We start from the raw sequence: 17,676 nt of genomic DNA, 5'->3' as shown, positions 1-17,676 counted from the left end.
AAGAAAAAAACAAACAAAAAAACGAGCGAGATCACAAGTGATAAGAAGCTCAATGCTAATTGCGCTAATACCCTAAGAGTCTTTTTTTCGTCCACTGGAGGCCGACACAAATGCACAATTGAGAAGATTTCATTCAGTATTCGAATACTGCACACATTTTGTTTACCTTCTTGGTATTTTAATTAATAATAAACAATTAACCCAGAGAGCAAAACCGGCTAATGGCCGGTTTAGTTTTCTTGTTTTGTTTTTTTTTTTACATTTTACATTTCTGCTGTTTATTGTCCATGCAATATTTTCCTGCAACGTTAAAAATGGGAGAATAAACAAATTACAAATTGGAGGTGCATCAAAATGTGAGGTAACCACACGGGTCGCTTTGTATTTTAGGTGTGGGAAATCTGACAAGATAACAAAAATGTCTAACAAGGTACAATCAAAGAAACACAATGACTGTTGACTAAAATGAATTCGCAGCGCGTGCTCTGAAATTGCCGAAGATTTTGATTCTTCCTCACAGAAATGTGTCGCGGGAACATAACATGTTTTTTTTTTCCTTGCACATAAACACACGAATGTGACTTTGCTCCAAATTGAAACAATATTGTTTTGCAACGTCAGTGTTACATAAAATGGAAGCTCAAGCAAAATGTCTCCTTTAGGCTTGAAGAATATTAGCTTTTTTTTTTTTTTAAACAATATAAAGCTCGCGTAATACTGCTAGCAGCAAACATTACCATTTTAACAGTAAAGCAACTGTTTTATGCTGCACATAATCTTTCCCCGGCGTTGCACCCAAACCCACAACGACCTCTCCTATCCACGACGATATCAGTCAGCAATTTCACTCTGCACTCACTTTGATTAAAACCATCACGCATCCGTGAACCCCGACCTTCACCGTGAACCTCCTATGAATAAATAAATAAATATGATTTGGTGGAGGGGTGAGGAAGTTTCTCGGTTTTATCCATCTTGGCAACTTTCCGTCCTTTACCACATGAACCCAACATGCCCCGCACTCTTATGTTTCACTCGCCGCTGTTTTGACCAACTGCACCATGCCGAGTGGTTTTATCCTCATGAATCCTCTTGTTATCCTTCACTAATATCACCGAGGGATTTCGTACTTTGCAGGAATATTAGATAATGGCAACCGGTGGGATTCATTTAAGACAGCTTGATCCTCTCTCAGGTGTGAAATGTAAAAACTGCATACACTTGTTTGAAAATGTACCCTGTGCTGTGAGAGATGTTTGAATTTTGAAGGGAAGTTAACCTTGCCTTTGGATATTGCTCATTCGGTCTGTGTGTCGACAGCACTTCAGAATGGTAAATGGAGTGAAGTGTAACCGCATGTGAGAGCGTGAGGTACTTGCTCCACCGATCTGATTGCTGGTTTCTGTCATCTTCAATCACCTTAAGGGTTCCTAACATGGCAATTGACGCATCTGAGAGGTACAAAGTCAACTCTCGTGAAAAAATATCAGGACCTTGCCACTATTGTTAAATTACTGAAAAGTATTTGCAGGACGACCCACGGGATTTACGTTTTGGGATTTGAGTTTTTGCACTTCTTCTTAGTGTGTGCGTGTTGAAGTGACATTTGATGGTGCAGCCAGTAATTTTAACAATTGTCGCTTACATTTAAGTTGATTTTTAGAACAAATACGTACAATCAGTCTTATTTTGAATGTGGGCGTGTGTGTGTCTCCCTTTGTTTGTTTGCACGTGTGTCTTTGTGTGTGGGCATGTATGTGCACGTGTACCTCTGTTGCTCGCGGTTCTGTCTCTTTATCCGAAAACTGTTGCGCCCGTTGTCCTATTTGTTCTTTCTGTTCACAATAATTTGGGGTTTGTAAAAGGTTATCTGATATTGTAATATATCCAGTATTTCTTTTTCTGAGTGCCGGCAGAGATAGAAAAATTTAGGGAAACACTGAAAACAAGCTCGGGTTGGGACAACGTTTGATGAGAGGGCCAACATACAAGCAGTTTAGAGAAGGGTGAGAGAACATCGAGTCATTCATGCGAGGATTGCAACGGAGGCGCCTCTTGGAGAAAGTGACCATTTTCTGATCTTTTGTCAATGAGAAATGCGGTAATCATCCAATTCGGTAAAGCAAGTTTCCAAAGCGAAGAGGAATATCATTAAGGCAGTGAGGAAAAATCTGTGACCATTAAAAAAAAATAAATGTACATTGCATTGCATTTCATTGCGTGTTTGTTCATGAGATATGCGATATGCCGTTGGGGAAGCAGGAAATTATCTCCAGTTTGCTGAAGAAGCCAATCTGTCTGACCGTAATGCTGAAGCTGCAGTTTAGTGCAGGTGGTGCATACAAATATGCCAAATCCTCTTTTTGTGTGTGGGTGTGTGCGTGTGTGGGTCTGTGTGTGGGTGTGTTGCCTCTCTGTATGTGTCTCATTAGGTTTATTAAAAGTTTGACTGATTATTCTATGGACTCAACAAAGTTCATTTGAAGCATTTTTGTGTGACAGTACATAAACTGACAGGCAGGGGCAGGAGACCCCAGGCAAGAAGGACCATGAATGCCCTCCCAAATTAGGCACGCGGGCTGTGCTGGAACCTCAAATTTAGCATAGGTGTGAATACGACTTGTTTCACTCTATCACCCATGCAACTCGCCGGCAATTGCTTCATGTTGCACTCTCCCTTATCGTCAGCTGGGATAGGCACAGGTTCCCATTAACCCTGCATTGGATAATAAACGCTACAGAATAATGGAATGCATGTGATGAAGGGGAGCTGAGGTGATGAATGAAAACTGGTGAGCAAAGAAAGTGGAGGTCAAAAGGATGCCAGGTGATCAATATATACAAGTTGGAAACACACACTGATGCTGCAAACACACTTAACGGCGTACAATGTACTGAAGCACAGCATAGGTCACTTACACGAGGACTAAATTATGCATGTTAGAAGCGAGGTCAGCGTGACGTTGATGAGTTTATAAGGTCAATTGCCTTCAAATAGCACATTGTACCTTGTGCTCATGCATAATGCATGTCAAGTATACTGTACATAATAATGCACATGCTAGCATGTATCCATCCATTTTCCGATCCGCTTTATCCTCACGAGGGTTGTGAGGGGTGCTGGAGCCTTTCCCAGCTGTCTTCGGGCAGTAGGCTGGGGACACCCTGAACCGGTTGCCAGCCAATCAGACGGCACACACAGACGAAAAGCCATCCGCGCTCACACTCACACCTCGGGACAATTTAGAGTGTTCCAGTAACCTGCCATGCATGTTTTTGGAATGTGGGAGGAAACCGGAGCACCCGTAAAAAACCCACGCAGGCACGGGGAGAACATGAAAACTCCACACAGGGAGGCTGGTTGGTTGCAACCAGTTTGTACCACCAGATATGGAAGTCCCACACAATTCTGCTCTTCTACCGTCTTGATTCTGGGACCTGCAGTCCATATTTACTCGAGATTTTCCAATACGCTGATCCTGCCACCTGGTTATGCCGCTCCATGTATGCCTTTGCTTGCCAACGTATTACACCCGACTGTGATATGCTGCACCGTCTCTGGGGCTTCTTTGCACAGCCTGCACATGGGGTGCTGTCTGATGTGGGAGACCCCGGCCTCTATTGATCTTGGGTAATAAGGGCCAGTTCTCGTGCTGTCTTGATTAATGCCTCTCTGTTGTCTTTCCGTTCAGCCTTTTCACTGATATGTTTTCCTGATGTCAGCCACTTCACTCCACTCCAGTTTCTTGGTAATGCATGCCATGCAGGACCTAGTCTTTCCATGACAGTACCATCCTGGCTCTACATGACTGAGTTTCTGTTGATTGAAGCATTCATGAAGCAGCCAATCTTTTTTTGGTATGTGTACAGCCTCAGGATGCTGGACTTTGGGTGGAAACTGCCGTGTACTGTCACGAGCTTTCTTGTCTTGATTTCATCGGCTTGCATCTCTTCCTGTGGGAAGGTTGTTATGCTCGTGGCATATCTCATGACTGGCAAGGTATAGGTGTTAATGGCCTGCATCTTATTCTTGCCACTCAGTTGAGTATTCAGGATCTGCTTCATCTTCTTTAGCTATTTGGAAATGGCTGCCCTTTGAGGAGCCTCAGCATAGTTATTGTTCACCTGTGGAATCCCAAGTTATCTCCAGCTATCCTGTACATCTGTCATGTTGCCTTCAGGAAGTTCAAATCCATCCCATTCCATTCATGAATATCCGGCACATACATATTAAAAGCTGCCAACCTTTAGAAATTCACTTTCTGAACATTTTATATGAATTTTCATATTTTTAAAATTCTGTCAGGAACATTACAGTGGGACTGTTATACACATAAAATATGAGCCAATAAGTTTGCAAGCTCATCAGTTTTATTTATTTATTTATTTATTTTTTTAATAGCAATTAATGTATCCTGTGCATTTACAAGCACAGGATTTCTTTCCTCTGCTGTCCCGAAACATTGAACTCCCTTTCCACTCCTCCTATGTATTTTCACAATGACGGTCAGGACATGCAGCAGAAGTGATCAAAATTCAGTTGAAGACAACAATGATGAGCCACTTTCACCCCCTATTTCTGCTCATGGAGGCATTCGTCGACGGAAAGTCTTTCACAAGAAATGATAACAAATGAATGAGCACAAGAAATGAATCGCCAACCTAAGTTCACTTTTCACTACATTTTCCTCGTCCATATTTGCTTTAAGTCAGTGGTGCAGAGTGAGCAATGGTGTTCCCTCACACTATGCAGTATGTTCTGGGTATTCAATTTGATTTGCGTGCAAGGTATTTGGCCCAATATGTAATATATTCTGTTGTCAGGCACAGAGGGCAGCACCAGATCTCAAATATGTATGAGTGGTGAGGAGAGCCCTTAGGGAAACACAACTAGACAGAGAGGAACACAGCCCCCTGCTGTGTGCTTGTGTGTGTGTGTGTGTGTGTGTGTGTGTGTGTGTGTGTGTTTGTGTGTGTGTGTGTGTGTTTGAGGAAGAAAGCATAAGAGGGAGACAGTTGAATTGAGATAAAAAAAAGAATAAAAAGAGCACACACACACACACACACACACACACACAAACACACACACACACACACACACACACACACACAAACGTGCGCAGCCTCTACAGTTTTGAGCTCATGTCACTCTTCTGTCCACTATCTCCTCATTCCCGCTGGTTTTCTCCCCTCTTCCTATCTCCATCCGGCGAGGCAATGAGAAGGAAAAGTGCGATAAGATGAGATGGAGGTGCCAGGAAACACACCGTAGTAAAATGAAGTGATGGGCAAGAAAACGTCAAGCACCGCATGTGTGCAATTTCAAAATTAGATGTACAGTAAGAACCTGTTCCACTGCTTCCCCTGAGTCAATCTCTGGTCTTCTTTGTGTGTAATTTGGACTCCACTTTGGCTGCACAGTGACGAAAAGCTCTGGGCAGGTGTATGAGAAGAACCTAATATAAAGCTAAAATGCCTTTGGCGCTGCATTAAAGCAAGCATGGGTGATAAGTTCGAGGCTCTCGAGAGAATGCTCGGGGCGATTTGTCAAAATTTTCACCGGTCATTACACCAAATTATTTTCACATTAATAAAATACGTTTCACAGCGTTCACACAGAAAGAGTGCGACTTCATTTCATCGCCCAACACATCAGAGAACCAACTTAGGGTGCATGGCGCTTAAGATGCAAATATTAAATTTGATAAAAAGTAAGCTTGTTTGCAATGAAGTGCACATTCTTTGTTTGAACGCTTCTCATGGTACCCTAATTGGCATGTTATGCCCTAAAATGGCCGCCTCCAATCTCAGTTTTTGAACATCATGAATTCAGACCTACTAGTACAAATATGACTGATGTCATTATCCAGAATGTTTGTTGAATGAGTTCCAATTTCACCACCTTCGCCAAGCCTCTTGTTCTGCTGCTGGTCTAAATTAACATGGGCGGGTGTCATCCCTTTCTGACTGGAGTCTCTCAAAATCAGACTCGTCTTTCTCTCCTTCGCCTTGCAACCTTATCTTCTTCTCCATCCCTTGGAGCAGCAGCAGCAGTAGCGGCACTTGATGGATCGTTCAGGTCAGCGGGGTTGACAGGCCAAGTGATGTAAGAGACAGAGAGAGTGAAGGACATGGCCTGCTCGTGGACGTTAAGGGCTATTCTAGGCGTCGGCTTCTTGCAGCTCCCCTTTTTCAACCTTTTCCTCACCTCACCATGCTTCTCTCTCTTTGCATGGCCTGACATCGGTTTGTCGTGATTTGACTGTTTGTTGGTTTAGCTTTATCGCACCTCTTTTGGAGGAAATAGAGTGCCGTGAAAAAGTATTCGCTTACATTTTGCACAACGTCCCATCTTCATTGGAACTCCGCACGTGTTTATCATCACGCTCATTATCATCCGCTTTTAAAACACGTCCACGATGACAGCCCGTTGTCGTATTTTTCCTGCCTTGCTCACGACTCTCGTACCAAGTGCCTGCATTTTCTAGACGTTCCTTGTCCTCGCTTCATCGTCCTTGTCATAGTGAGTATTTTTAGATGAGCGCTATTCTGGGTTTCGTTCGTTTTTGGTCATTTGATTTCACTTGTCCTTTTGAGGCAAGCAATTCATGTGCTCATTTTTTCCCTTGCCGTTTGCAAGCGCTACCTGTTCATTGCCTTTTCTTCTGGTTCATGGTTACCAGCGTTATTGTATGTACTTTGCCGGTCTTGCTTAGTACTTTAATACATTTTTTTCTATTGATCTAACTTGGTCTATGTTTGTGGGATCCACTTTGATTCTGGATTTTTGGAATTCGTATGAGAATTGGGGGTTTGTTATACCATTATTAGCCATCCATTTACACCATGAAGTTCAACCTATATGACAGCATTCTCGTTGTAGTGGCTAATCGCATTATGCTGTTTTACCTTGAAGGAATATAGGTTTTAATTGAACATAAAGCACTCCACTTCGAACAATTAACCCTTTGACACGTAAGCTCATGCATGAGATTTACATAAAATGCAAGTTTGACTGTAGGCCTACACATAGCTGATACCTCGTGATGCCACATTCATGATGCAGTGATCCTCGGCGAGTCAAAGCAGGAGGGGAGAATTAGAAGTAGCTCGATGAATTCTTTTGTTTTGATCGATCCAGATGTAAGGATTTATTGAGCTTCACAAGGAATTTTCATTGACTATCCAAACTCACAACAAATTTCAAATGCCTCAAATGTCATGTTTTGAAAAGTTATTTTTTTTGTTTGTACACATTGGACTGTAATAAGGGGTTCAGATAATGCTTAAAATAAAAAGAAATTAGTGGTGCCTCGGGCCTCACCACGAAAGTTTATTTATTTTTTTTTTCTTTTAACACAAGAATTTCAAAGCAGCATGTCGGCCACTTTTGTAGTGTGTGTTCCAGCACTCTTTGCCATTTTGGGGAAGCTCATTCGTACACAGGTGTGCCTGAGGAGCTCACAGGCACAGTGGCACTGATGTTATCTAAAAAGGGAGCAGTTCTAATATCACATAGTCTGTATACAATGCCCTATGAAATGCTTGTCAGCAAGTTGTCTTGCTTTACGTTACAACATTTTGTGAGGTATTTTCTGCTTTCTGACGTTTGTTTATTGAGGTACAGACAAAGCTCAACACATCCACGTGTTTTTGGCATTTTAGAACCTATCTTGAGTCCTGTATCTTTTTTTTTTCTTGTACATTTTATTTATACAACAAGGGCAGTAGTGATGTTGGGACCAGAATTTCGATGAAGTGTGTGCTTTCGTTGGAGCGCGCGCGTGTGTGCGTGTGTGTGTGTGTGTGTGTGTGTGTGTGTGTGTGTGTGTGTGTACACGTATTTATAACACAAGGACAGTGATGCAAGGAGGAGTTGCATATTGATTAACTGAAGTCTGAGAGAAGGCCTCTGTGATGGCAGGCACAGCCACAGACCCAACAACAAGCCATTCACCCCATATAACACACACACACACACACACACACACACACACACAAAGGTCCATCTGATTCATCTAACGTGTCAAGAAAGCACAATTCCTTCTGTTGTTGCGATGCTTAAGATGTTTTTGCTTTATTATCTAATTATACTAATGACACGTTCCCTTGGATGTATCTTGAAGATCGTCATAGATGAAAGAGAGGTAGTGGAAGAAACACAGATCTGAAAGAAGAATCATGAAGGGAGTGAGCAGAGGGATGCTAGCCAGTTAAAACAGCAACACAGAACGGATATGTCATGATGTCGGTTGGGAGAAGAGAGCGGGGAAAGTAAGATGCATGTTGCTTTGAGTTTTCTTGTGTGCAGAAGGTAAAATGGGATGAAGGGTAAGGGGAGGAGAAAGGTGACTAAGATGACAAGTCCCTTTAAGTCCTTTTTAATGAACAAGGGAAGCATACAACATCAATGTATCTGTAAGAGAAAAAGTAGGAGAAAACTAAGCAGAGAGAGAGAGAGAGAGAGAGAGAGAGAGAGAGACTGCTGCTGGACTGAGAGTGACAGAGTGAAGGGGGATTTGAGTATTTCTCAAAGATAAGCATACACACTGTTTCCTTTCTGGCCATCAAAAACTCAAAGGGTGTGGTAGCATGCACACACAGTCAACACTATTCTACTGCAAGTGAGCTCTTGACACCTGACAAAAGTTCACCGGCTCAGAGTTACCATGGCAACGAGGAGATTCCTTGTTGCTACCCGCACAGCATCCGCTCAGACAGTATGATGAGACAGAGGAATCAACTTACCATCACGTCTTTAAATGCTGAATAGAATGTTGGAGACTAAATTGATCTAAAAACGGGGCTGGACATTTGTGGAGATTATGTTTCATGAAAACATCGTGAACATTATTAGAGATTACTTGAGTGTCCAATTATTTATCTCTTACACTTACCTGTTTTGCCTTCTGAAGTCAAATGAACACTGGGCACAGCATACTGTAATAGCGCGGCTTTTTTTCCATTTCATCAAATGGTTACACGAACTATCTTCATCTGGATCCAGATGAGGCCCAGTGGACCAGTGGTTAGCGCGTCGACCTCACAGTGCAGAGGTGCAGGGTCCGATTCCGGCTCCGGCCCCCCTGTGTGGAGTTTGCATGTTCTCCCTGGGCCTGCGTGGGTTTTCTCCGGGTACTCCGGTTTCCTCCCACATTCCAAAGAAACATGCATGGCAGGCTGATTGAACACTCCAAATTGTCCCAAGGTGTGAGTGTGAGGACGGAAGGTTGTTCGTCTCTGTGTGCCCTACAATTGGCTGGCAACAGGTTCAGGGTGTCCGCCGCTTGCTGCCCGAAGACAGCTGGGATGGGCTCCAGCATCCCCCCGCAACCCTTGTGAGGATAAAGCGGATTGGAAAATGGACGGATGGATGGAACTTTTTCCATATATGCAGAATCTTTTGCTGGAAGCTCAATGGATTCAGTTAAGAAACAATGACAAGAGGAATTTATATTGGAAACATAAACAAGTGGTTAGCGTTTGCATAATATGTGGGTCAAGATACTTTTGAAATTACTTTTTCGACTAAATCCACACAGAGAGACACACACATAACCCACTTTTGCACAGAGTCATACCTAAACTACGGTGGAGTGGTTGGCAGCTCTCGATGTTGAGTGCCTACTTTTAACAAGACAGGATCGATACAGGGGACTGAATAGCCAATTTCAGTTTGTTCTATTGATATCGGCGCAGGGCTGCAATCCAGAGGGAGAGCACCTGAAATTGGCACTGGCGGAGTGGAATTGGATTTGTAAAGAGAGAAGCGCTGATGAGTGAGCAGAATGATCAGTGAAGGATTAGGAAAATAGCGCTATTCAAGAGGTACTAATGCTCTTGTTGTACACACATAAGCATTGTAAAAATATATTGAGACACCACTGGCAGAATTACTCAGTCACTTGTGCTCAGTGTCTTTTTTTCCCCACTGCATCATTGAACCCAAATGAGTGCAATAGAAGATGAATGTGTGGCCTGAAAATTAAATGTTAATCATTTGATTATATACATATAATGTATGTTTTTCTGGAATGACCTGGGAGTTTGTCACGAGCAAAATAGCATGGGTAGATATAGGCCTGCTAGAACTATACATCTTTCATTCGAAACCAACGGTGACTTAAATTCGGGGTAGGATAGGCTCACCAGAGGGCAATTTTTTACTTTATTCATTCATTATATTTAATACAGAGCTGTACTGTAATTCATTTTAATAAATTAGTTTGCCGTCCTGCTGTTTTTGGAAAAATGTGCTTTATCTGTGTGTATGCGGTAGCGCTGACGGGATGAATTCATTCTGCCTGGCAGTCTGACCAACAGCTAATTGGATCTAATAATTGGTTCAAATTGCTCAGAGTTATCAAGCTCAGACATGATTCACATTGTTTCGTTGTCTGTGATGTATACCGTTTTAAGAAAGTAATTGAACCCTGTCAACACTGTGAGGCGAACGTGCTAACCAGTCAACCACCGTGCCCACAGCCAGGGTTTCTCAAAATCACATATCACAGATTTCCAACATATTCAGAATCTTGCTCAAGACACTCATACTAGTCAGTCTAAGTAAGTCGAGTAAGTCTAACTTTAGTCTGGCACCCTAAATACCAACGCAACTTGAAATCATGATGATACGATCCGAGGCAGACTGTGTTTCATCAGATATAGTCCTGGCAAAGCGAAGACCAAAACAGATCCCAACTGCCTAAACTGGTGTACAATACACAAAGGGAGATGAGTGTGTTGTATATTTGTTGCTGCTAAATGAAGACTGTCTTTGTGATAGTGTCACAATGGAATGGCAGTCATCTGGTTTTTTTTTCCTGCAAAAAGATTGAAGCCAGGAAACAAAGGAAGCCAGGAAACAAAGGCTGTGGAGAGATGAACAACGTTGGAGCTCTATGGGGACCCCGAGTTCATTAAACAAGCCAACAAATCCCCGTGCACTGTCTTATATCAATGAAACTCACACCTTAATGCATAAAACAGTTGGCACCGAAATACTTCACAGATTGGCAAAGCTCAACTCAAGGTCAGGAAGATACTTGATAAGTGTTACGTCTTTGCATATGGGTGTCAGAGCTTAAATTTAGACGGCATCAGAGTGCGAGCCGTTTTTAATATTCTACCCTCGTGTGGTTCAGTAATAATATTAGAAACATTTCTGCCTTCTGAAGTGTCTGGTGAGTATCAGTAGAGTGATTGTAACACAGGGATTAAACATATAATGCATGCAAGTCCATCAGGTGCAGAAGACAGAAAAGCTCCAAGGCCAATTCAAACATTTCCACAAAGTTCAATTTCAACCCATCCATCCATCCATTCATCCATTTTCTCATCCGCTTATCCTCACAAGGGTGGCAGGCGTGCTGGAGCTTATGCTAGCTGTCTTCGGGCAGTAGGCGGGGGACACCCTGAACTGGTTGCTAGCGAATCGCAGGGGACACATAGACAAACAACCATTCACACTCACACTCACAACGAGGGACAATTTTGAGTGTTCAATCAGCCTGCCATGCATGTTTTTGGAATGTGGGCGGAAACCGGAGTACCTGGAGAAAACCCACGCAGGCACGAGGACATGCAAACACCACATAGGAAGGCCGAGGCCCGGAATCAAACCCTGTACCTCTGCACTGTGAGGCGGACGTGCTAACCCGTCGCCCACCGTGCCGCCCTGCGTTTTTCATCTGGTAACAAAATAAAATAAATTCGTTTTCACCAGTGTTTCATTTTGCTAAAGATTTGAGGTGTCCTGATTCTTGTGTGTGTGTGTGTGTGGTTGTGAGAATTCTGTGCGGAGCTTTGATAAAATGGGCCCTGTTTTCAAAATTGTGTTTTTCAATTTATGATATTCAAATCGTGTATACCAGGGGTCCCCAACCTTTTTTGCCCCACGGACCGGTTTATGTCAGACAATATTTTCAGGGACCGGCATTTAAGGTGTGGCGGAAATAATACAACAAAATAATATGGTATGAGCTGCATGAAAACTGTGGTATTTTCGAAATATAATAATAAACACAAGGAGCGTCTAATCTGGCCGCAACACTCTGATCGCTATGGTAATGTTTAATGCCTTCAAAATACGATACAATGCAAATTCAAAGTGCATGAAAATGACCACTCACCACAGCCCCGAGCTTGATTTTCTGCAACAAGATGGTCCCATCTCGGGGTAATAGGAGACAAAGACACCACAAGTGTGTGTTTTGCGTCAAGGCTACTTCGTAATTTTGTTTTAGTCGCCGTTGCTGCAAAAAAGCCCCGCCTCACACAGGTAGCATGTCGGAAATAGCAACAGTCCTACTGTGGTGATCTCAGAATATTCAGCCATAACTTTAATCCAGTTGTCTCGAACGTACTTTTAAGGCCGCTGTCATTTGATCTCCAGCAGTTTTTTTACTCATTTTGCGAGCTCTGACGTTTTGTTTTTAAGCGGAATCGGTCACGTGACGGGGGAAAGCGTGGCTTGACGTGTGTCAAGCGTGACACAGACGGATGTAACGGAGAATCCGGTAATTTTTCAAAATAAAACATCTTTCGTATTCCGAAATAAATCAAACGGAATTAAGGCAAGTTCTTTCTGTGCGGCCCGGTACCAAAAGCCCTGCGGACCGGTACCGGTCCGCGGACCGGCGGTTGGGGACCCCTGGTGTATACCATTCATTGTTTCTTTCACCTCATCCTGCTACATTGATCTACTAAAAAAGTCATGCGTGGTCCGTCATCCTCAAACAGTGTGTGTGTGTGTGTGTGTGTGTGTGTGTGTGTGTGTGTGTGTGTGTGTCTGTGTGCGTGTGTGTGTGTGTGTGTGTGTGTGTGTGTGTGTGTGTGTCAGGGGCCATAATAGCCCATGTGGTTTATGAGGTGCTGTCTGGCTTCGGCTCAGGCACTTGCAGGAGAACTTTGCCCAGGACACAGTGAAGAGAGCCAAGGTAAGACAACAGTTACAGCCGTTCTCTCTCTTTAAGAACAAGGAATTAATCATTTATACTTAATCTACTTTACTAGTTTGTACAAGAAGTGAATTATGTTCATTATAGTCAGACTGTCGCACGTGTGCCGCTGCTGAATGATTCACAACAAAGAACTCAGCGCTAGCAGGATTCATTTTAGGTGCAACTGCAAAATGAATAATACAACAACGTGAAAACCTGTTGCGGCCACAGAAATGCATGTTTCATTACGCTGTCTATTTTGGACAATAATGTCCATGATATATGTATTACTTGTGTACTGCAGTAAATCTGACTGAAGTTTAGAGGACTGATTACTCTTTTTTTTTTTAAGGGGAAACGGATGACTAGACTTGATCGATTAACATGAATCCTTTACTTGCAATATCTGCATCAACTCTGTCAACCAATGACTTCACCAATTCGAGCCCCATTTTTCTTTTGGGATGCTTTTCTAGGATTGCACGGCAGCATCTTGGAGTTGCGCATTTTGGGAGGTTTCGCCTTTCTACCGTTTAAAAGGTAAAGTGCTCGGTTGTCAGGAGGTTTTCAGGTCTGATTTCTTTTGTTGCTTTGACAGTGCACTTTCGTCATTTTCTTCATGCATGATGAAGGAGCTCCCAATCCACGCGGTTGCGTCTGTCTTTAAATTGGTTCTTTTTTCAGGGTCTTTCTTTACAAAACTAAACATGTTTCTGCCATCTGCAAATGTTCTACTTGGTCTATCTGTCCCTTCCTTTGTCCACCAATGGTCTCTTTTCTCTTCTTCAGAACATTCCTAATGGTTGTATAGGCTATGGCCAAAGTTTGTGCGATTACTGTAGTTTTCGTTCTGTACGTCACTTCAGTAGAAGGCATACAAAGTGAGCTTTTCCAACAAACTGACATCCGTTTTACATAACCCGAAATATTTTCATGCTGAGGGGATGGGGTGGATGGACCGTTCTCGAAGTATTTCCCTCTATCCCAGCAGGATGCGCCTTCAACATCCATATTAATCTCTTATTGATTCACAGCCGAATGTGCACCTAATACATTTACGTCCACCAGGAGGGTTGGGAGAGGGCATTGGGGATGACACAAAAGGTTGGTCCCGCCCTTTGCACACCACTGGCATTGGCAAATACCTTTGGTCAGGATGGTAGGACGGTGGCTGAAGGACATTTTGGGTGGGTCACGGACAAGTTGTACAAATTTGCGGGGGCTCGTCAGGTCACAGTGGTTAAAAACAGAGGACTTTTCATTGTTCCAGACGCCAATGTTCAGCAAACGCATTTTGTATTTGCAGTTGTGATGTTCATCTTCAGTTTCTTTGTAAGGCGCTCTGAAAGAAACTTTGAACATGTCGCCTAAGCGTGTGTCATTAAAATGTGGTACACATACGGTTTTAAAGGTTAATTTTGAACAGTCCGTTTTCTTTTAACGTTGGGTTCGACTTGGCAACAACAGCAAGATTTTGCTGTTGAGAACCAACGTTTTATATTCCATGCACTTTTGCGTTGAATTCTTTTCTCGTCTCTTCCTTACATGGAATGTTTTCAAACGCTTTTCATCGTTGCATCATGTGCATATGACTCAGAATCACACAGGGGCATGGGCGCATACGTCTCTTTCTTTGCCCTCGTTTGAGCTTCACAGCACATTAAACAGTATGGCAATAAATGTCTAATTCAAGCAAGACACAAAGCCACAAAGGCAGCTTGACATTCACCTTGTTTCTGTCTGCAATAGTAAATTGGAGGCAAGTTTAATGGCTTGAGTGACATGATGAATGTCTTTGAAATGACTTGCTGAAACCTCTCTGTAGATTTAGCGATAATATGTAGACAGCTCCTGGATGTCTGATCATTCCAGGAAGAGAAAATTGATTGAAGAAATTGAGCAGCACTTCTATTGGTGGTATAGTTGTTCACATAGCTGACTTGACTGCAGCTGGCATGGGATCATTTCCCACTCAATTCTATTTTCAAAAATTATTTGTGATTTGGTAGTGACCTAATTGAAAATGAGAGCTACTTCTTGGGTACTGATTAATGCGAAGGGCTACCATTTTGACACACACTTCTGAAATAACAAATGACCTAAAATCATATGAGTCATACCTAATGGGATTCAATCAGTGAAGACACTGATCATATCAATGATGTCTCACAATGATAAGGGAACAGATTTATTTCAATAACACTGATTTCAATAAATCCTGCAAGAGTTTGTTCATACTCATGTATCCCCTAATATTAGGGTACATTCTGAACTGGTTGCTTAAAATGTCATTAATCTGAATATCTCAGATTACAGGGGCATTTTGGGATCCAGCCCAACTGTTGAATGATTACTGTATATTTCGTTCTATAGGACATTATTACTGTATATTCTGCTCTATAGGATGGATGCGTATATATATATATGATTCATATTCTGATTTCTTGGATGTAGTATTTTAAATGTTCTGTAAAGTGCTTTGTTACAGATGCAGCGGTTGTGAAAGGTCTATATAAATAAAGCTGTATTGTATTGTATTCCCTTTAGTGTAGTGCCATCTAGTGTATGCATAATGCAACCATAGCCACTATTATGGCTTCTATTGTATGTGCCTTATAATGTGGTATACCCACATATAAAAACTGTTTTAAAGTAGGCCATTCATTGAAGGTGCTCCTTATACTCCGAAGCGCCATATACTGTACTGCGGAAAATACGGTCCGTGCTTTGTCTCAGTAACGACAAGCAGCTTTTGGAGAGAAATATTCAATACTTAACTCTTTTCCTTATCTCTGAAGTTAAATATTTCATAAATGGCTTTGTTAAAGGTTACGGGTTGTTCAGAGGGAAAATGTCCACTTATCCTATATGTGTGTCAGTTATGTGAGTGTGTCGAGGTTTTATTTCTCGGTGAGCGTCCTGCCATTGGGCCTCTTTCAGCATGAAATTAGAACTGACCTTCGAGAAGTTGCCTTTTGAATCATGGTGACATTAATTGGTTCTTAAGTTGTTGACCTTTGTAATCACTCATCTTGCACGCCTTTGGTTTTTGTGTTTTAGATGGGGAAAAGGAAATTCTCGGCTTTGGAGGTGACCTTAATGGTCCTGTTCGCATTGATGCTGGTGATAGCAATTGCTCTAATCGTTCTTTTTGTTACCGGCGAACCTGGCGCCATTCGGGATGGTAAGTGAATTTACACGTGCATTATTACTTTCATGGGACACAAGATTAGGCACACCTGGACAATCATGCAATGAGAGAATTCAATACAGGGCCTCTTAAAATGTGCCTTGAAAACACTCTGTATAATGTCTTGTCACGATGGCATGTGTTGTTGGAGTCAGGACTATATTTTAGAACCATGTTCATGTGAAATAATTCATATCAAGTACTGACCATTTTTCATGCCGCTAATGAGGTAACCAAAATATTAGAAATATGTCTTATGACTATACACTTCTGCAAACTACCTATTTATGAAACTACTTATTTGAGTGAACAAGTGCTCTGCGTGTTGTAGGCTCTGAGTCTTACAGTTCAGAAAATATTGAAATATTATAATCCGCATGAGTTTACCAAATATTTGAACGGATTATGATTACAATGTTTATTTACAGAATAAATACATGAATAAATCCAGATCAAATACTGAGTATAAAACACAGAAGAACGTTTTACTGAGCAGTTTGTAAACTTTGCAGAGTCTGTTTTTATCGTTGACTGTTCTTAATTTATTATTGTACCCTGTAAGGTAATAAAGCACAATTACAATAGTCATGTTTAGTATTTATGTTCTGTATATTTTTCACGTGGAAATGTCCATTCTTTTTTTACAGAGCCAACAGAGGTGTTTGTTCCACAGTGTCCAAATATTCCTCTTGCAGAAAGAGTGGACTGTTTCCCTGATGCTGGAGCCTCCAAGGTACGTGTGACAATCAATACGTGAGGGTTGATGAGACTTTGGGCACTTCGACATACTTTACTGCCTTCATGGTTCTCTTTCATATTACAACCGGTGCCGTAGCTGATCGATATTATCTATTTACCTGGTTATAATGATTATTCAAACACAAAAAATGATGACCCGTGATAGTAAAATCACGGCATTAGTATGGGGGTGCTGCAAGAGGGTAATCGGACATACTGTGTTGATTTATTGTTTGGTTTCCGACAAATGTTCAGTGGACAAGAGGCCTTTTAAAAATCAGATTTTAGTAATTTGCTGCGTGGACCTTGTCGTCTTGTTCAAGGCCATCTATGTGTTAAATTTATTTCAATACGGGTCACCTCTTTATTTGGATCCAAATAAATGTCATTGCAGTAATATCAGCACCAAAAAGAGGACTGTCTCACTTACAGTCATGTTGCTTCCACAGAAAGGATGCGAGCAACGTGGATGTTGCTGGAGCCCCCTAGATGAGCGAAATGTACCTTGGTGCTTCTTTTCCACCAACCATGGATACACTGTTGAGTCCGTGGAGCAACCGGATCCTTATAGTAAGACTGTAATGTCGAAGGACCTGACATTGAAATCTTTGTGGAGGGCAAAGCAGTGAAATTAAACATTTCCCAATCACTGTCATAACACATCCCAGATAAGATCCTGCAGTTTATCTTCTTTTATTGTACTTTAAAAACAATAACAATTTCGTATATTTGAAACCAACGTGATGATACTGTATATTCATTAATCAAGTAAAAAAAAGATAACTGATTGATTGATTGATTGGGAAA

At 41.9% G+C, this 17,676-nt stretch overlaps 1 protein-coding gene across 2 annotated transcripts in view; it reads left to right on the top strand.

Annotated features, from left to right (window-relative positions):
* Positions 1 to 12,853: 12,853 nt before the first annotated feature.
* si (sucrase-isomaltase) overlaps positions 12,854 to 17,676 on the top strand; it is a 48,910-nt gene continuing 44,087 nt past the window's right edge. The window contains exons 1-5 of one of the 2 annotated variants that reach the window (XM_019886101.1): positions 12,854 to 12,938; positions 13,418 to 13,481; positions 16,002 to 16,125; positions 16,779 to 16,864; positions 17,319 to 17,439. In XM_019886101.1, the coding sequence (XP_019741660.1) occupies positions 16,002 to 16,125; positions 16,779 to 16,864; positions 17,319 to 17,439 (331 nt within the window). In that variant the 5' untranslated portion in view covers positions 12,854 to 12,938; positions 13,418 to 13,481. The remainder of the gene's footprint in view (positions 12,939 to 13,417; positions 13,482 to 16,001; positions 16,126 to 16,778; positions 16,865 to 17,318; positions 17,440 to 17,676) is intronic. The other variant, XM_019886102.1, reaches the window with a different exon arrangement.

This window comes from Hippocampus comes, unplaced genomic scaffold, assembly GCF_001891065.2.
Source record: "Hippocampus comes isolate QL1 unplaced genomic scaffold, H_comes_QL1_v1.1 scaffold29, whole genome shotgun sequence".
Lineage (NCBI taxonomy): Eukaryota > Metazoa > Chordata > Actinopteri > Syngnathiformes > Syngnathidae > Hippocampus > Hippocampus comes.
Note: the sequence above shows the minus strand (reverse complement) of the source record. Positions and strands in the feature narration are given on the sequence as shown.